This window comes from Calypte anna, chromosome 15 (genome assembly GCF_003957555.1).
Source record: "Calypte anna isolate BGI_N300 chromosome 15, bCalAnn1_v1.p, whole genome shotgun sequence".
NCBI classification, from domain to species: Eukaryota; Metazoa; Chordata; class Aves; order Apodiformes; family Trochilidae; genus Calypte; species Calypte anna.
The window spans coordinates 11,733,763-11,753,658 of NC_044261.1; the positions used below are offsets into that span (position 1 = coordinate 11,733,763).

Sequence of the window (19,896 nt, forward strand, 5' to 3'; positions counted from 1 at the left end):
GCTCTGACAAAAAGCACTTATCAACTCAGATATTTCCAGGAGAAGGGAAAAACGTTGATACCATTACACAAAGCTCTGTTGCAACCTTCTCTGGCACTATGCATGCAGCTCTGGTCACTTTTAATCAAAGGGCACAAAATGTGACTGGAGAAGAATTGCAGACTAAGCCTGAGTTTTTCTTATGTAAGAGCCTTGAAATCATTTGTTTCGCCCAAAATACAGTTGTTGTCTGTGAAACTTTAGGGAGTAAACACTGCAGTAAACACATCCCCCTTAAGAGCCAGAGCGATGTTAATGTAACAGCAAGCAAGTATCCGATGGCCATGAAAAGTCTGGCCTGAAACATGAGAACTCCAGAGCTTCCAACAGCTCAAGTCCCGAGGCTCTGGGTCACCCTTCCCAGAGTTGCCACCAACAGCTGAGAACTGACCATGAAGACCAAACAGGTCTTTACCAAACCTTTCCTACTGGGTGAGACCCAGTCACTGAGTTCCTACTCGGCTTATTATGAAAAGGGGAAACCTGTTCAGGAAAGACATTCAAATGTCACTGGATTTGTTGAGGGAGGGCACATGGGGAGGCTGACAGCATCCTGGATCATCTCAGCCCCATCCTTCTCAACATCTTCCCACAGGGGTCGGATGTTGTGCCCATCCTGTACGTGTGTGGTGTGATCCTGGAGAGCTCTGCAGCTGGCACTGTGAGAAACTGCAAAACCCAACGTGTGTCAGGTACTGTCCTGCCCCCCTTCCCCTCCATACCTTTATTTCACTCCACTCTCTGAATACAAACAGCCCAACCTAGATTTTGTGGGCTGTTTGTGTTATGATCAAAAACTGATGAAACAGTTTAAAATGCCTTAAAAGAAAACAAACACCACACAGAGTCCTGATTCTGTAAAAACAGTCAGATCACTAAATGAGGGGTAGTTTCTCAGGACTCCAAACTGTCTTCTTTGACCATTTTTTTACCCCAAAGCAGCTCTTTTCATCCTTCCTCTTCCATTTTGTTTCTTTTTTCATCTCTTATCTGACTTTGATGTTTTACTCATTTTACTCTCCTTCTTTTTAACAAGTGCCTGAGCAGAACGCTGCTATCTTGAAGATACACCAGCAGTTCTATGTAGGCAGTGTTTGGATGTCTTATTTTATGCCTACTTGTATATTTTTCTTACACTTAAAAGACTAGCAACCCATATTGTTTGCCCAGTGAGAGAAAAATAGGTAAAATGTTCAAAGTATTTTATACTGAACATCTTTGCTTTGGAAAAGTTAACTGAGCTAACCTGAAGCTGTTGCTTCAACAATTCTGCCTGAAAAATGCCTTTAATAATAATAATGCATATGTCTATTTTTCTTCTTTAATTATAAATAATAGTAAAACATATAATTGTTTTTAATTAATGAGCATGCTTAAGCTCCTTCTTCCCAAGTTAGATAGTTATAGTTCTTTACAAGTTACTCTTCTGTTGTATAAAGGGGAACCACAAGGCAGCAAGAAGCTAAGCTGCTGATCAGAGGAGCTGCTTCATAAAATGACATCTTCAGTGATAATTCTGTTATCTTGTAGCAATTTGCTGGTGACCCTCTGAGGACTGCACCCACCCTGGTGCTCAGCCTCAGGGAGGGAGTTCCCACCCACAGGAACTTGCACCACTAAAAACCCTCCCAGGTTGAGCAGCTCCTTGGTTGCACTGGGAGGTGATGGCTGCACCCAGAGCTTCAGAGGGAAAGGGAACTGCTGCTCTGTCCCTCAGCACCCTGCACAACTAAGAAGTATCTCAGGTCATCCCTGATGTCTTTCATGAGTGACCAAAATAAAAAATATCCAGTGATGCTTTTGATGATGAGAAGAGACTTTGAGGAGAAATTGAAAAGAAGATAGTTAATAAATGGCTGTAGGGTCCCTCAGGTCAGTAGTTTAAGGGGAATGAATACCTTTGTCTTTGTGACTCTGAAGAACATGCAGGGAAGAGCTTAAAACTTCCACTAGTCCTTGATAAGCTTATTGAGACAAAATGGAAAAAAGGAAAATGTTGGAGCTGGGTTGAATAATTGCAAACCCCAGGGCTGTACTGATTCATCATTATTACCCTAATTGTATTGCAGCTGCTTAGAAAATATAATGGCCAATTTCCACAACTTTGCAATTTAGTGCTCTGGTTCTTTTTTTTGTTTATTTTATTTTTTTATTTTATTATTATTATTATTATTATTACACTGACATTTCCTCTGTTTGATCTGTTCATAACTCTTTCATTTATTTCTATTCTTCAAATGTATTTGAAAGGGGCTGCTCCAGCATTCTCATCCTCCTCAGGGTGCTTTGTGTGCTGCTGGAAATGAAAAAGCTGCTTCTGTGTCCCCCCAGCAGCTACCTCAGGAGCCTCCTTCCCACCCAAACAGAGCCAAGGAGATTATTGGAGGTGAGGGTAGAAGAGTTGCACCAGATGATCCTTGAGATCCCTTCCAACCTAACATTCCATGATTGGTTTGGATCTGTCAAACTCCCACAGTGCTGCCAGAACAAGGGTGCTCTTCCCAACCCCTGACTTGTGACATCCTCCCCTCCAGGAATCACACTGAAGAAGCATCCTTTTCATAAAAGCTCCTTTTCCCAAGGGTTTTGTCTGGAGAAGTTCCCTGCTGGGGAGCTGACCCAAAGCCTGGTAACTTCAGCTGGTTCTGGGTCAGGATTTTCCAGCAGCCTGCAAGCTGCTTGTGCTGCTCTGCCTTCCCTGTGCAGCAAGGGTTGGCTGTCCCCCTGCCTGCTTGGGGTCAGGAGCTTGTGATAAGGGGAATTCAGAGTTCAGATTTGACTTTTACTGTCATGTTAAAGCTCCTTGAAGTGTTAAAGCTCCTTGGCAGGTCATAAACAGGTGAACAGATGCCCTTTTTTTGGTTGACTTGCTTAATTTCTATTACTTTGCCACACTACTTTGTACAAGTAATGCATATACTTATAATAACCCAACTGGGCTACACACACATAGTCAATATCACCAATGTTTGTGGCAGAGCTTCCAATAGTTCCCAATGTTTTAGGAAAGCAAATAGGTAATGCATAATTGTTAACAAAAAAAAAACCACCTCAGTAAGAGGAAGAGTGCTTTTCAAAACAGCTTCTGGAGAGATCTGAAGCCCCTGGGGTCACTTGGGCTCTTGCCACAGCTGCTCTGGTAGAAGGCTGGAAACGGAGGGCAAATTAACAGATGCATGGGAATCGTGTTCCATTTGCCAGACCTTACCCTCTGCTCAACAACCAGAGCAAACCTTGGATTTGACACCATTACAAGAGTTTTGTTTGGGTCGGTTGTTTTACACATGACGTGGGTGCTGCAGCCCCCAGCCCCAGGGCCTGACTGGTGCAGTGGTTTGAGAAGCAGGAATAAGAAATAATTCATTTGAAAAGGAGTCGTTCGGAAGCTAAGGCGAAAGAATGGAGGAAACGGCAGGTTCCTGTCACGACATTTATCATGCCAATCGATAGTGTCTGCCCAGAGGAGAGAGCAGCAGGGCCTGGCCGGGCTCGCTCCTGAGGGAGGGACCGACAGCCCGGGGGTGAGCCCGCTCCTGCCGTGGGGCTCCGGGCACACAGACCCAGCGGCACACCGACACGACGGGGGTCACGGCCCGACCCTCCCTACAGCTCACTCACACCGACACACAGCCCACGGAGCACCCACACCACGGTCCCAATCCCACACCAGGGTCCCGCTGTGCCCCCATCCCCGCGCTGCTCCCCATAGCAACACCCTTCCTATCGCTACCGAGCCCCGAACCCTCCGAACCCCAGCTCCGGACCCTCAGCCTGGCACCGGCCCTACCTCTGGGCCCCGCCCACACCGGGCACTTCCGTCTCGGTCCCGGAAGCGGCTGCAGGCGGCGGGCCGGGCCGGGCTGGGCCGGTAGCGGTGCAGCGGCGGCTGAGGCTGGGAAGGTGACAGGGCCCGTGTGGGGCATGAGACGGGCAGAGAGCCGGAGCTGGGGGTCAGTAGGGCTGGCGGGGCCCGGGGGCGGGTAACGGGGCTGGAAGGGAGGTCTGGGGCGGTAGGAGAGCGGCTGCGGCCGGACCGGGGACAGGGACTTGCCCGGGGGGTGCAGGGAGTCTGTGGGCAGAGCCCCGGTGGGTGCCCAGCCCGGAAGGCGGGGGGGTGCTGGGTGCAGGACCGCGGCAGGCACTCAGGGGAAGGAGGGAAACTGAGGCTGAAGCATTCCAGGGGCTCCCCGAGCCCCTTCGCGGCACCGGGGGAGCTCCAGCACCTCCCCCGGGTTGTCCTAACATTGCCCCCTGGGTCCCTGAGCGCCTTCCCCCGGGTGTCCAAGGGGCCAGAGCATTGGGGCAGCTGTGGAATCAGGGGCCTGGCAGAAGCCTGGCTTGGTGGGTTCCTTATCAGGGCTCTTTGGTTTTTATGTTGCATACCCGAGGTCACAGAGTAGGGAGAGTTCATCCCAGCACTGTGGTGTAGGGTAGAGCTCTTGGGGTGCACAGGTAAGGTGGTGAGTGGGGCTGGCTCTCTGAGTGGAGGAGATTCCATGCTCAGGTTTGTTCTCTTCTCCAGATGGTTTTATCAGAGGGTGTGGTGGGTTGATACTGGCTGGACACCAGGTACCCACCAAAGCAAGACAAGAATAGGGAGAGCTCACTCACCTGGGGGAAATTAATTTAATTTATTAGGAGTTAAAACAGAAAAGGGTAATGAGAAATAAAAACAAATCCTAAAACTCCTTCCTAAGGGAAGACTCCATAGTCTCTTCCCCTGTTCCAGCATGGGGTTCCTCCCATGGGAGACAGACAGACAGACTTCCCATGAACTTCTCCAACTTGACTCCTTCCCAAGGGCTGCAGTTCTTCAGGAGCTGCATCCTGCCCTGACCCTGCTCCAGCACAGGCTTCCCATGGGGTTACAGCCTCCTTTGGGCATCCACCTGCCCCACCATGGACCTCCATGGGCTGCCAGTGGGTTACCTGCTCCCATCATGGGCTCCCAAGACCCTGCCTCATGGGAATCTGTTCCCATGGCTGGAGCCCCTCCTGCCCCTCCTTCTTCACTGCCCTTGGTGTCTGCAGAGTTGTTGCTCCCCCATTTCCTCTCTCTGCAGTTGCTCTTTGTCTTGTGCAGGTTTTTTTTTCCCCTTTCTTTAATTTGCTGCCCCATATGTGCTCTCGCCCTCACTTGGCTGTGGCTGGTGGAGCTGGAGCCAGCAGGCATTGGTTCTCTTGGCTAAGGTGGGAAATTTCTTGCAGCTTCTTACAGAAGCCCCCACTGTAGTACCCCCCACCCCAGGGGGGTTCTGTCTCCTCAAGGTGTTTTGGATTTGGTCTGGAGGGTTTTGATGCTTGGCAGGCTGCAGGTGAGGCATTTGATGGTTTGGTTTTTTGTTGCAAACATGCTCCTACCTGCAGTTTTCAGAATGGCTCTGGGACCTCTTAAGAGCCAAATTAAATAGATGAGGAGAACTTGAAAGCACTTTGGCTTATTTTGTTGAAAAGTGTGGGTTTTAAAGAAATTTGTTTAGCATAAAAAAGTTGAAAACTCTTTTTCTCTACACTCTGATCCTTAAACCCCCTTGGCATGACAGAATTATATTGTAAGCTGGACAATATATTTGTACTGCTTTGGTGTGGTGCCTTTCAGGGTTGTTTGTTTGGTTTTTTTTTGGGAAAAATCAAACTCTAAAGTGCTGGATGATGCAATTTTTTCCCAAGTCCATAGATGACACATTCTCTGGAACTCAAATAGTTTCTCTTTTACTTGCTGGCTAACCTGTGACCTTGCCCCTGAATTAGTCTTGTTCAGCTGTAGGAACACTGCTCTGGTTTTAATTGTGATTCTACCCAGACAAGAGGAATAGCATCAAATATTCATATAAGGAGACTTATGATCTTGGATCTTAAGAGCATAACTTTTTGGCACCATTTCACATAAATCATTGTACTATGAAACCCAAAGAAATTAAAAACTCTGTTAACGTGCAGCTTTCATTTTTAAAACAAAAAAACCCTGCAGTTTTAATTTCTGAACTTTTTGAACAGTGCACATAGTAGTTTCTTTTGAATCATCCTCAGGCTTGACTTACAGCTTATTTCAGAAAGTTAATTCAGGTATCTCTGAGCTTCAAAATGCTGTCATAGAATAAAATCTGGTTTTTTTGAGCAGGTGGGAAGTTAGCAGGGCACAGGAAGGCTGTGTTTGGTAGGTTCATCCTGTGTGCCTTAGCTGTCTGAGTACTGAGTGATTCTGCCACATTAGCACCAAAAATATCCTTTTACTAAGATGTTGGCAGGATGGCTTTTGATTGCCTCTAAAGTTTATGTCAGGGGATAAACTTCAGGCATTAAAAGTCATTGCCAAAGCAGAGAGTGCAACCCAGCTCCTCAGGAACCAGATTTAAATAACTAGTTCCCATATTAAACAATATCCCCAAATGCTTTTTGGTGTCCTGGAAGATACCTCTGGCCTCTCAGCAGGGAACAGGGATGAAGGTGTTTTACAGCTTTCTTCTGAGGCATGTGCAGCTGGCTCTTGGGTGTTCACTTGGGGTTTTGCATTTGGGTGGTGAATCAATTGCTTTGCATAAATAAATTTACAGGCACTGTCTGTGGTGTGTAACAGTGAGGCTGGAGCCTCTTTTGTTATGCTTTTGCTTGACTGACCTTGTAAAACTCACCCTGTGATGCTTTTGGTTTTCTGTTTGCTGAAGACAGGAACAAGTCATCAGGATGTCAGCATTGCCACTGGATAAACTCCAGCTGACAGAAAAGGATCCCAAGACAGGGAAGCTGAGAACTTTACCAGAACTGGTGAGCTGTGTTTTTCCTAAAATCCAGTTGAGACCTTTAACAAATAATTGTCATATATTTAGGCCTGTGTAAAATTAGTCCTTGGGCCAGGGGATGATGAAGTTTGGTCAGCTCACCAAGCTGGTGAAGAAATTTGTGTTCAGATAGTTGAGAAATTATTTTCAGTGATGGGTAAATGAAAACTTACTGGGTTTAACAGCTGTAATAAATCATATTCCCCCAGAACTCATTATTCTTTCAAGGAACAGCCTGGTGAGCAATGTGAACTTGGCTGCAATAGAGGGGATGCTTTGGGAGCTTTTGCAAACTACGTGAAGTTCAGCTCTGAACTATAGCACTGGGATAAATCTGTCCACTTACTGCATTCCATGAGCTCCTGGCTATGGCTTTATCTCTGTGAAATCAGGAAATTAAATCCACAGATTTCTTCTGTCAGAAAAAAAAGCTGGGAAGAGAGCCTTCTCCTGGGCATGTTGCAAAAGTGGGATGTACTGTTGGTGTTGAGGAGGTTGACCCATGGCACGTGTGTGTGCTGAGGCAGAGCTCAAAGCTGCTGCTCAACATGATTCTCATTCTAGGGTGGCAGTGTTGGGCAGAGCCTGTTCAGTCATCCTCAGGAAGGGCAGTGACATGTTTCTTCTCTGTATATGGTGGTCATGTTGGCTTGGCTTTGTGGAATGTTGTGAAGGAACCAGTTTGGAGGAAAAAGAGTGCAGGCTGTGTTTCACATTCAGCTGCTGCTGTTTGTTTTGGAGGTGTGGAAGGGTTGCTTTGCAGGGCTTGTGGTTAATAGAGTGCAAGGAGCAACATCTAACCTATTAGGAAAGGCTGAAAATATTACTGATAAATGAGAATACAGAGCCACTGATCTGCCTGCTGCCTTGTAAGATTAGAAAATGGGAAGTTACCAGGGAACTGACTGTCAAATGCTATTAAAGTGTAATTTTGTGGTGGTTTCCTAAAATCCAGTGAGCAGTGCACATGGTAACTGGGTGTTCCTGTCACTTGGTCTGTGGTTTTAATGCAGTCTTCTGGCTTTCTGCAGCGCCCAGAAATAAAAGCAGATCGGTGTTTTGTGCTATACAGACCCCCACCCTCTGTCAGAGACCCTGCTTTAGTGGAAGAATTCTTGGAGCGAGCACAATTCATTGCAGATGACCTGAACTGGCTTCTGGCTTTGCCTCATGAGAAATTTTGGTGCCAGGTAATAATTGTTTTGTGGGCACTGGAGAAAAAAAGCATGAACAAACTAGGTGCTTGTAAAAGCCACTGACTTGAAATCATTTCCATATGGATTTGGTTGGGCTCATTATGTCATTTGTCAAGCGTTTTAATTTTAATTACTGCACCTTAACGTGCAAAGAAAGTGGTGCTTCCCTCTAGAATTTTTTCATTGTGGATTTTAAGAGTTTGCTTGTGTTTGATGCACGTGTGAATCCCTTTAGCACTCTTGAACCTTTTTCTTGCTTCTAAAGGGGACTGTGCTGCCCAGGAGCACAGCCTGTGAACGTGTGACATTTCCTCCTTTCCCTTTTCTTGTCTCTCCTCGTGCAAGGTGGTATTTGATGAGACCCTTCAGAAATGTCTGGATTCCTACCTCCACCATGCCCCTCGGAAGTTTGATGCCCTCTGGGATTGCCATCCTGAGGTGAATGACATGCAGAGATGTCTTCACAGGAGAGTCTTCCTGACTTTCCTCAGAATGTCCACTCACAAGGAGTCCAAGGTAAATATTTCTTTGCCTTGCAGGTGTTCTGGGCTATGTAGCTTAGGGAAAAAAAGACAGTTGGAGAAATTAACCATGTTTCTTCCTTGCGTGTCTCAGCTGCATTCCTCTCCCAGGCTGTTTTTATCAGTGTGTTGCTTCAGATGGAGAGGGTAACCACTCAGACCTGAGCTATCTGAGCTATGCAATGATTTCTTAGGAGGGAGATCCAGGCAATCAGCTGAGTAATAGCAGGTCAGCCCTGCTTGCTGGTGTGGTCCATTGTTGGAAGAGGGGGGGGGAAAAGGGCAGGTTGGCTCTGGTGCAGCTGCATGGAGCAGAGGTGCTTCAGCAGCCCCTTGATTGCTCCCTCAGAGCCTCTTCCCCTGTGCTGTGCACTTGTGTTATTTGTGCTAATATTTGTCTCTCCTTGAACTTTCCCCAAGTTTTGGACCCAGGATGAAACTGCTTTAAATGACTTTTCTTAGCTTGTAATTGAAAGATTTGCTTGGCCCTAATTGTGGGAGTGCAGCTCCAATCAGCAGCAGGGGTATTTTCACAAGGCTTTTGGGCAAAGCACCTTGTGTTCTAGCAATTGATTCCTCCATACCCTCATGGGTTCACCATGTGCTCCTTACTGCTGGGGTGATTCTCTTTGATTATCACAATGGGGACATTTGGGACATTTTGAGGGAAAGGTCTTGGAGGGCTGGGACAGGAAAAGGTAGAAGGAATGTTGGAACCTGCAGCTGGCACCACTTCAGCAAAAATATGACACCTCTGTGGTGTCTTTCATCCCAGGAGCTGATTAAATCTTACCATGCCAATGAGGCACACAAGCATTTGAAACCATTTTACTTTATAGCTGTGTAGTTTGAAGAGAGTGAATAGCTTGTTGTCATGCAGGCAGGCAGCAGGAGTTCTAGAAACTGAACCTACCAAGCACAAAGCCCCATCCCTCAGCTTTAGCTGGGGGAATGTGCATACTACCCTTCACTGTGGGGCAGAACATTTGATATCACAGGCAAATTGGTCTTTTGAAAATCCAGAATCACAGTTTAGCTTGCTTCTCAGTGTTAAAAATAACAGAATTTTTGTCATCTAGAATTATAGGAGCAATTCCTTCAGTTCTATGAGTCATGTAGTTTTGACACAGCTGTAGAGCTGCCATCCCTGGGTTTTCTTCCTACTTCTTCACTGATGGAGTCATCCTTGGAGCCTTGATTCTGCTTTTCCAGGATACCAATAACCTCAGGCTGTGATCTTACGTGACTTTTTTCAGCCAGTTCAGCCGTTCCTGTGCCTCACTCCTCATTCCTGCTCCTGAGCTGAGCCCTTTGTGTGTCAGCTCAGCTGTTCATTTGGCCATGGTGTGAGCTGGGAACTGAATGAATTGTTGGTGGCTTTTGGTTTGAACTTTTGGTTCATTTCATGGTGTAGCCTGGGCCTGTAATGAATGCTGGGGGGGCACAGTGGGGTGGCCAGGGGCAGTGACAAGGTGCTGGGACCACGGAGATGGAGGGGTCTGCAGAAGCTGCTGTAAGCACACTTGCTGCTTTCTGTGAAACCCAATCATTCATACAACTTGGACAAATGTTTTGGCAGGTGTCATTCTAACGTTGGAATTCTTGCAGAGCAAGATAGGAATTATCCTGTAAATTACTTTTTTTTTTTTCTTTTTTTCTTTGTAGGATCATTTTATCACTCCCTCTGGCTTTGGAGAAATTATTTACAATAACTTCCTGTTTGACATCCCTAAGATTCTGGATCTTTGTGTGCTTTTTGGAAAAGGAAATGGCCCCCTGCTCCAGAAGATGATTGGTTAGTTAAAGCCAGGGAACAGCTTGTTGCATTTAGGTGTTTGCTTACTGGTATAACTGCAAGTGATGAGTGGGGTTACTACTGTGAAAACTGTTCAGTAGCAACTAGAATTTGGAATTTTTAGGTGAAGTTGTAGGTTGAATTGCTTTTTTCTTGTGAATGTCACTTATGTCAAGGAATGTGTCGTGGCCTGCTGCTTACCTGACCTGAGCTGGTCCTGTGGCATTAGGCATGAGCCAAGGCTCAGATATGCCTTAGCAGTTGTTTCCCATGCCAGTTAAATGTGTCCCCAGCCACTCTTCAGAGGACTGAGAGGGCTCTGTAAAATCCTGCTGGAGAAGAGAAGGGGCAAACAACTCAGTTCCTGGGCAGGGGAGAGGAGGGATAGGAGATGGGATGCAGTCCAGGTACCTGTATGAGTGTTCCCAGAGTTGGGAGCCAAGCAAAAACTGCAATGTGAAATAATCATGGGATTATGGAGTGGGTGAACTTGACCTTTTAATGCAGGCATTGATTTATATAGTGCCTTCCAGCCACAAAGGACTTCAGGGTGTTGCTGAAGCTGGGTTTATCCCTGGATTTCTCTGCATCTGTACAGACTTAGTGGAAAGTGCATGTTAGGTAACTTCTCTAGGATGCTATAGTCTGTGTAATGAAGAGAGGGCATCCTGGTTTAGCTGCTGTATTTATCCTGTGCTCACTTCACAAGGGAGCTGCCTGTGATCTCTGACTGCCTGAGCACAGATGGAAGAGTACCTAACCTTGGATTAAGTGAGCTCTTCTTCCTCAATTCTAACCCACTTGGTCTGCAGTCCATGTAATGAAACATTTTTCCATTCTTTGTAGTTATTTTTGTCCCATTTCCAAGTTGACTAACAGGACAAGCATTAGAGAACATATGACAGCCAAATTTCCAGGCCAGAAAGGCTAAGATAAACATTTGTATTTTTGATTTTTATCCTTTCTCAGTAACTTCCACTCTAAATTCATCTGTCAAGCCTCAGAGGTGGGAAGGAGGCATGACAAGATATAGTTGCCTTTCAGATGTCAATCTTAGATTATAGATTATCTGTGTCTTAAAATATTCTGTGTGTGAAACCTCATTTGAATTATACATATGCTTCAGAGTACAGTGCAGTAACTCTACACACAAGTGACCAATGATTTACTCACCTGATTACTGTCACCATGTAATGGAAGTAAAGGCACGAGCAGTTCTGGGCTGTAATTCATAACTTGATCAACTTGAGCTTCTTCCCAGGGTATGAATTTTTTGGAAGCCTGTTGTAACACTTCCCTGTGCTCTGTCCTTGCTGGAGAACTCATTTTATTTTCATAATCTGAACAGTAATTCACAGGAAAAGAGGCAGCCTCTGTGCTTACTTGGGGAGGATTTATGGTATACCATTACTTAGTGGGGTATTTTCCAAAGGTAATGAAGTCCTAGTAATATAATAGCAGGTATTACTAAAGCCTCATTACCTTCAAGAAATATTCTGCAGAACGTTTTCCAGTGTATGCTGAACTGTTATCAGTAATTAAAAGTCAAACTCCAGTTGTCAAATAAAGGAACCAGGAATGTTTGGTGATAGTATTTGCATTATTCATTGATTCAGCCTCTGGGGTGTGAATCATCTACCATCTCATTTGCTCTGCTCTGATGAGCATGTTCTCATTACCAGTCCTCCAGTTGCTCTGAGGAGTTGATGGATCAGCTTTAGAGGAGCAGACTCTGGGAAGTGAGCTTATGCCCTTGCTCTTAGCTGGGTCTGGAGGGGGTGTCAGGAGCCAGACAAGTACATCTTCTGGTGCCTGTGCACTCATGTGCATGAATGTCTGAACTAATGGGAAATTATGTCCTTCCCCCTGTCTTCTCAGAAAATATCTTCACTCAGCAACCAAGTTACTACAGTGACCTGGATGAAACCCTGCACACTGTCCTCCAGGTACTGCTTCCCTGCTTGGAAATCTGGAAATGGGGCATCATCATTCAGGGCTGAAAGGGAGCAAATGTGGTCATAGGCAGGGAAGATGGAGTTGGCTGTTCTTCCTTTCTCTCTAGTTCATGCTAATGGGTGCCTGGTCTCTTTTGAACCTTTATCCAAAACTATTTATTACTCAATGACTATTTCTTGTCACCTTCCTTCAGCTCCTGGCCACCTCTCCAGTTAATCTCAAGAAGTTTTCATTAGGCTGTTCTACAAGTATTCCTTGTGTCCCCACCTAAGCAGGGGAAGCAGTGAAACTTCAAACAACAAAATGGTGACAGTGAGAGGTAGCTGAGGCTTGACATAATAGAATCGGTTAGTGTGAACACCACAGGGGCTCAGGAGTACATGGAAATCTGTTGGAAGGGTTGCATTGTTGCCATACAAAAAATATCTGGCTCTTCTCCATGTCTCAGCTTTCATTTTTATAAGCAGCTTGTATATTCCTCAGCATTGGTAAGCAGGATTCACTTTTAACCTGAGAGGGAAATCAAGGTATTTCTTGATATACTTGACGTGTTTGTAGCCTGAAAATGTCATCTTTATGACCTCAAAAAGCACACCCATGCACAAAAATAAACAAACCCAGGATACTGTTGCCCCAAGACACCTGTAATGCCACTTGGCTTGTTGAAAGCTCACTTTTTTCTTTCTTGAGCTAAGAAACAGAGCTAAATCTCAGGTGATACCATGTTTAAAAATTGAGTATTTTTAGATATTAATAAAATAGATCAATACTTATCTTACTATATTTTATTATTATATGAATATATTAATAAAAGTATATGAAACATATCTTTATATTCTAGAACAGGATGCAAGACCAGAACTTCAAGTGATTTACCAGGGTGGACAGCAGGGATTCCATTTGGTTTTCATGCTGCATCATGTTGGGGCAGTTTCACTGCAGAACACTGCTTTCCTTACTCTGTGCTTTCCCAGTTACTGCAGTGTATTCAAATGTATGGATGCAACAGCTCAAAGAAAGATGTGTCACTACTGATCCATAAAGTTATTTATTCTCTTACACCATCACTGGAAGGAGTTGATATCTCTGCAGGTTTAGGAGCTTTCCAGGCCCTGTAGAATATTAATATTAACTCCAAGTATGCAACTTTGGTCCCTTGAGCCACCCATTCACATATCTGGGAGGAGGGTTTGACAAATCCTTAAAAGCAACTCATTTGCACCCTAAGTGTGTCCTGCACTAGAATTCATTAGCAATCTGCAGCCTAATTCTGTGGCTTCTCCCCAGATTCTTTCTTTATAATAAAGAGCCAGAAAATCCTCCTCCTCCTCACCTCAGGGCAGAGGGCAGGAAGGTGGTGGTAACTTCCCAGTTGTCCTCCTGCTCCCTTGCAAATGGGGATCCCAGTGCTGAGCTGGGGGCTCAGGGTGTGGCTTAGCTGTGTTCCCTGTCTCAGCACCACCACCACATGCACCTGCACTTCAGTTGCACCTAAATTTTCTAAAATTTCAGTGTGACCTTTGCTGCTGTAACCTGCAAGGGGCTGTTGCAGCTTTTATCTCTACACAGCTCTGTGCTGTGGGGAGATAGGCATAGAAATCTTGTTTCACTGCTTTCCCCTGGCTCTTCTAACACTCTTCTGCTCTCCTGATCTAGGTGTTCAATGACATTCTGACTAAATGTGGCCTGCAGTGTGAAGGAGCTTCTGCTGAGCCCCAGAGATTGGAAGAAAGAGCAAATGTGACTCCAGAGAACATGCCCTGCCAGGTAGAATGCATGCTTCTTGCCCTTGTCTGTTTGTAGTCCTGCAGATAGAACACTGCAGAACCACAGAGGGTCATTCTGTTCCCAAATATTGATGGTTCATGCAGCACATGGTCCCATGTCATTGTTTCACTGCTTGTCATAGGACTTGGTGATAAAGTCTTTCCACCATGGGTTGGTTGCTTTCTTCAGGTGCATTTCAACCATACCCATTGTAGCATGGGTTCTTTTTTAAACCTGGCAACTTTTTTGGCTTAAAAGGAATGTAACAGAGCAGCTGACAGAAGTCTCCATGTAACCCTTACACTGACCAGAGTTGATCTTCTCTTCAGGCATTTGTTTAACATCAGTGGATTTCAACCCTAGTTAATTCAGAGCAGTTTATATTTTTTTGCTGGGTTCTGTGCAAAGACAGGCCCCGTCTCAGTGAGCATGTTCTTCTGCCAAATCTTAGGCATAGAGTCTGGATTTGGGAATTGCAACAGCTGAAAATGCCTTTTGCACTGCAGTGGACCACTGGCACCATCCCTTTTAGTCCTGCATTGGAAGCCCAGTGCTTACAGATAGGTGAGGAGGAATTCTGTATGCAGATATAGAGAGGGCAAAATCACTGCCTCGGGCAGGATCTGATGAAGATTCCCATAATTCTACAGAACCTTTCATGAGAATGAGCAGTTTGGGTTGCATTAGACATGTTCAAAGGGTAGAAATTTTAGTAGAGGCATTGACTCTGCCTCTAGACCCAGTAATATGTGATGTGTGATGCCTTTATGCCTGGTAGCAGATTTTCTTTGTGCAGTCAGGAAAAAGGTTCATGGTCTGAACATGGTGTGTCCCTGTTGGTCAGTTGCACTGTGTTCCCAGGAAAGACTGCTCTGTTTTTTCTCTCAGTAATGGCTCTTTCTTTCTCAGGAGCTGAAGGATATTGTCCTGTTCTTATGTGACACTTCCACAACACTCTGGGCATTTCTTGATGTCTTCCCATTGGCATCCCAGACCTTCAAAAAACATGAGTTTTGCTACAGGTATATCTTGAACTGCAGACAGATCTTCTCTGGGTGAAGTAAAATACTGAATGTGCTACTGTGTCCTTTCCCAGTGCCTTCATCATTAAAAGAGTAGAGAGATTTAATGCAGCTAGAGACTGCTGGGTTCACACTGACAGAAGGAGACTCCCAGTAAACAAATTAATATAGGAACATCTAGAGTCTGTCTCTTATGTGTTCACCTAGATTCACTCTAGATTCTAGGGCCAGGAAACCATGACAGTAAACAGTATATGGTGTGCTTGGGAAAGGGTGGAGAGGGACAAGCAGAAGAGTTCTGGAGAACAAGAGCTTCCTGCTGTCAGACCCAAAGCAAGGGAAGCAGAAAGTCTTAGAAAGCTGGTAAGTCCATCAGGGTCTGAAAATAAACGTTTTTGTTTGATATTATGGCTAAGTTTAATGCTAGTGACTATTACTGAGGTGCCTTGGAGAGGGTGAGAAGCCAGTACTGACACAGCTGGACTCAAAGCTATTCCCAGTCCAACTAGGTCATGGTGGTCACGAGTCAGGGTGGTCTCAAGGACTGGACAGCCAAGTGTGTTGCCACAGAGTCTGCAAGTCCTGGAGTGGCACTTCCACATCTTCCCCCAGGTGTTTTAAGCCCCCAGATCTTAAAAAGTGTTGCTGTAACAGCATTTGTTTAAGACCAGAGTTTATTAATTGTCCTTGTTCTCCCTGTTTCACTTACTTATCAGTGTGAACAAACACCCAGTTGAGATTTGCTTTTGTTCCCAGTCCTGTTGCAAACCTCTGAAGCCCTACAGCTGCCTGTGGTTCATGAACCCCAGGTTGAGTAATGCTGCTCTGGGCTCTGTAGGATTCTGTCCTCTTTGGATGTTGTCCTCCAGTTGGTTATTGAATGAAGAGCAGATTGGTGTCCTGCTGGTGGCTGGTTGAGCTGGTGAGCAGTGCTGCTTCCATGCTTGGTTACTCAGAGGAGGAAAGCCTTTTGCTTTGAATGCTACTGTTGATGTCAGAGATGTGCTAAAATAGCCCTGATCTCTGTGTTGGGGGCCAACAGCAATGTGTTTTCTTGACATCTCAGTATGGACTAATCCCAGGGTTTTGGGAGTGTGGGGAGGGAAAAGTGATGTACATGTCCTCTGTGTGAAACCTCTGAGTCTGAAGCAATCTGCTGGCACTTGCTCATTTCTCTCCCTGCCTCGAAGTATCAGCCACCTTCTGCTGCCTTTGCCTCAAGGATACTTATTTAGCATGTTTGGCTCTTAATAGGGGACATGGAGGTAATGTTCCTAATGGAGCCTTTGCTCATTAGTTCAGCTTGGCATTTGTGCAGGGGGCTGTAAACCAGGATCTGTCACATCCAGCTCCTCAGGAAACAGTACTGGCTGTTATTCAGAGAGGGTGTTACTCCACTTCTCTGTGTCCCCAAAGGAAAGGGTCTGTGTGGGCTGTCTGGCATGTAAAACATGAAACTGGACCAAATCCTTGTTTCCTTCTTGTCCCCTCCCATTGAAACATCCTCTTGAAAACAAGGGGTGTTTTGGGATGGGCTTAAGCAGATGAACTCTTTGCAGATTGCAGATTTGTGTTGGGAATGTTTCTTGGCTGGGGACATTGCTCTGCAGTGATGTGATGATTTCAAATGCATTTCTTTGCCTAGGTCTTTGAAGACCCCTTGTTGGTTTCCTTAGGGTGCTGTCCTTTGTCTATCACAGATTTGCTTGTAACACAGCAAAACAGGGCAATGCTCATGCTGCTAATGAGGAGGATTTAAGGAAATTAACCACTTGGACTGTCTTTTAGCAGATGATTCTTGAACCTTCTGCTGACAGTTAATTGCTTTGTTCCCCCTTTCCACAGATTAGCTTCCTTTTATGAATTGGCAATTCCTGAGCTGGAATCTGCAATTAAGAAGAGGCATTATGAGGATAACAGGTGGGAATGTCTGCAAGGGCTTGTGTTTTCTTTTCAATAAGAGTCTCCCAGGGCTTAGTTAAAAATTCACTTCATGCTGCTCTACCCACCTCTGCAGTGTCTTTCCAGCCTTTTTTTTTTTAATGCTGCTTCAAAGGACTCTGAAGGGATGAATCTGCTAATTCCAAGCTTTCCTGGGCAGTGGGGTGACTGATGTTTTCTTTCACTGCTGCCTGAGAAGAAACTTGATGGGAGATGAATTCAAATTGTAACGAAGTGTGAAAACATGAAGGATGTCTCTATGTATACATTGGTCTCATTTCAAGGAGCAGACTTGCTGTCAGGACAACTTGCAGCTGAGACCAGCTTTGTTTAAGGCACAGATTTTATCTTTATGGGTATGAAATGGCTCTAATCTCTGGTCTTTGCAGCAAACAAATAATTCTGCTAATGAAATCTCCCCTCTGGAGGGATAAACTCTGGAGTCAACTGTGATAAATATTCAGATTTCTTTTGCTGACATCAACAGTGTGTTCTTTTACTCTCTCTCAAGTGTGTATGCTGATTTGTGGAGGAGAATCTCCCATTCCCGGAAGAAGATGATAGAAATTTTTCACATCCTAATAAACCAAGTCTGCCTGCAGCCCATCTTAGAAAGCAGGTATTGGCACTTGGGCCCCATGGTATCAGCCAGTTATTTAATTGCCCTTGCAGGGGAGAGAGTTTTCTTGTTTTCCTGTTTGCTGGAGAAAATGAACAGATCTTGCTATTTGTGTTAGGGTGGTAGCCAAAGACTTTGGCTGAGATCAGGAGTCTGTTGTCCTGCATAGCAAGAATGGCCCAGATGAAGCTAGAGGGTCCAGAATTGGTGTAGTGAGCTGTGTGCTGACTCCATCAAAGTAGGATAAGGCCATGGTCCAACAAGTTTTCTACCTTCAGTTTATGGCTAAGTTGCAAATTCTAATGCTGTGTGTAGACACTTCGACTGAGACACCAGAATAAAAGCAATGCAGGGCTACAGATGACTGAAAACAGCCTAAATATTGGTGCCTTTACCTGATTCTACCCCTTTTTGTGCTCCTCTTACAAAAACGGTGAACTATGAGCTCTGTGAGCAATCTGAGAATGAAGGCAAGTCCTTATTTTAAAACAGAAATCAAGAGAAGTGAAATTACCCCAAGTCATGCTGCATATTGGGGACAGAGCTAAGAACCTGGATCTCAATTGGGAGACCAGGGATGGTCTCTTTGCCTGTAGTCCTTACAGGTTTCATAAATTGCTGGTCTGGGGCTCCTTCTCTGCTTGAAGATTTTCACTGGTTTGATAGGAGGAGAGTTGTCCAAGATCTTCTTGGTTGGTTGGTGGAATTCCTTATGGGAGACATGGATTTGCTTCCTTGACTTCCCTTGTGACCTGGACTAAATCCCCCAATCTGTCTGTGCTAGAAGTCCAGTGTTAAAATAGCAGTAGCAGCTTTGCCTCCCCCTTGCTTACCTGAGCATGGCCTTTCAGCAGTCACAGAATGTTGTAAGTGTAAAGGAGTCAAAGAGTGGAACATGTTCAGATTCCATGGAATTAAGTACTGTATATACTTCAGAGGTAGTAAAGGACAGCTCCAGACACTCATTGCCAGTTGGATGAGAGCTGAGGCTGCTGCAAAAAACATTGTGTCTGGCTTCTAGGGTAATTAATCCCTTTTCCTTAGCACTGATGTTGCTGCAGGAGACATTCTGTCTTGCTGTGAGGCCTGATGCAGCAGCAATGGGAGGTTCAGATGTTAGAAGAGAAAGGTTGCAAGAGGAGTTTGCTTGGTATCTGTTCTTACGTAGGTGAACACTATTTTCTGGGAGGTTCAGGGCTCTATAATAAGCCATGTAATAGGGGTACAATTAAAAAGGCACCACACACCCTTCTCTGCTTATTGCAATGCTGAGGCATCAAACTATGATATGCAAAGTCTGTTAGAAGTCCTGGAATTCCAACTGTGATACAGCTTTAGGTTTAGCTGGCTGAAATGTTTGTTGAAGCCATACAAGAAGCTTGTTTACATTGGACCCTTTCCTCTTGTGAAAGTCAAAGAATGGACTAAAATCTCTTTTCTGAATGTGACCAGCTTGGCTAGTGAGGAAGAGTGTGGTGATTGTGCAGTGTGGCAGAATTACCACTGAGTTTTTCACTCTGTTGTACCAATGTTTTCTGCAGCTGTGAGAACATCCAGCCTTTTGTTGAGGAATTTCTACAGATCTTCACTTCAGTGCTTCAGGAAAGAAGGTGAGTCTGGCTGAAAGAGGCCCAAGGGGAGGGTCAGTTTGCCTTCCTCTTCCATTCTTTACAACAGAATTGCCTGAGACATTGTTATTAGGCATGATGATGCAGTTGGAAGGTAGGAATCATTCTCACTAGTTGGGAGAACTGCTGTGAGAGGATTTCAGACTCAGCAGTACAGCCTTGGTTGTAAAGGAGGGGAGGGTGATGTGTGACACTGGAGAATGTTGTTCTTCACTCTCTTTAATCCAGGCTTACAGAGTGGAGGACAGCAATTTAGCCATTTACCTTGACAAGTTAGGCTGTTATTACTGATCTGTGCTTTTCAGCTGGGGATGCCAAACCAGAAAATTATTAAGTGCCAATGCTAAAGATGCAAAGTGACTAAGTGGCAGAACTGGGAATGTGATCTTGTCCTCTTGCTGCCCTTCTGATCATGCTGAAGTCACAAACCATGTATTTTCTCTGTGCTGTGGCACTGGGTTACAGACCTCAGCATCATGGGGACTGCTGCAGCTGGCTCTGGTGGCTTGGGGGAAAGAGTTCCTGCAGTGTAATGGGGACATAATCAGATCTGGCAACCCCTGCTGGAATTCAATGTGAAGAGTGTCCCTGTCTGAGCAGTGAGGAAGTCAAAGTGGTGTCACAGGGTAGTGT

At 45.2% G+C, this 19,896-nt stretch overlaps 1 protein-coding gene across 7 annotated transcripts in view; it reads left to right on the forward strand.

Moving 5' to 3' along the window:
* ASCC2 (activating signal cointegrator 1 complex subunit 2) overlaps positions 1-19,896 on the forward strand; it is a 33,677-nt gene that overhangs the window by 2,876 nt on the left and 10,905 nt on the right. The window contains exons 2-12 of one of the 7 annotated variants that reach the window (XM_030460611.1): positions 635-731; positions 6,705-6,804; positions 7,850-8,008; positions 8,360-8,530; positions 10,201-10,330; positions 12,209-12,276; positions 13,943-14,053; positions 14,963-15,075; positions 16,921-16,995; positions 17,528-17,635; positions 19,177-19,245. In XM_030460611.1, the coding sequence (XP_030316471.1) occupies positions 635-731; positions 6,705-6,804; positions 7,850-8,008; positions 8,360-8,530; positions 10,201-10,330; positions 12,209-12,276; positions 13,943-14,053; positions 14,963-15,075; positions 16,921-16,995; positions 17,528-17,635; positions 19,177-19,245 (1,201 nt within the window). Of the gene's footprint in view, positions 1-634; positions 732-3,866; positions 3,990-5,289; positions 5,355-6,704; positions 6,805-7,849; positions 8,009-8,359; positions 8,531-10,200; positions 10,331-12,208; positions 12,277-13,942; positions 14,054-14,962; positions 15,076-16,920; positions 16,996-17,527; positions 17,636-19,176; positions 19,246-19,896 lie in introns of those variants that run through there. The other 6 variants (XM_030460614.1, XM_030460612.1, XM_030460613.1 and 3 more) reach the window with 6 other exon arrangements.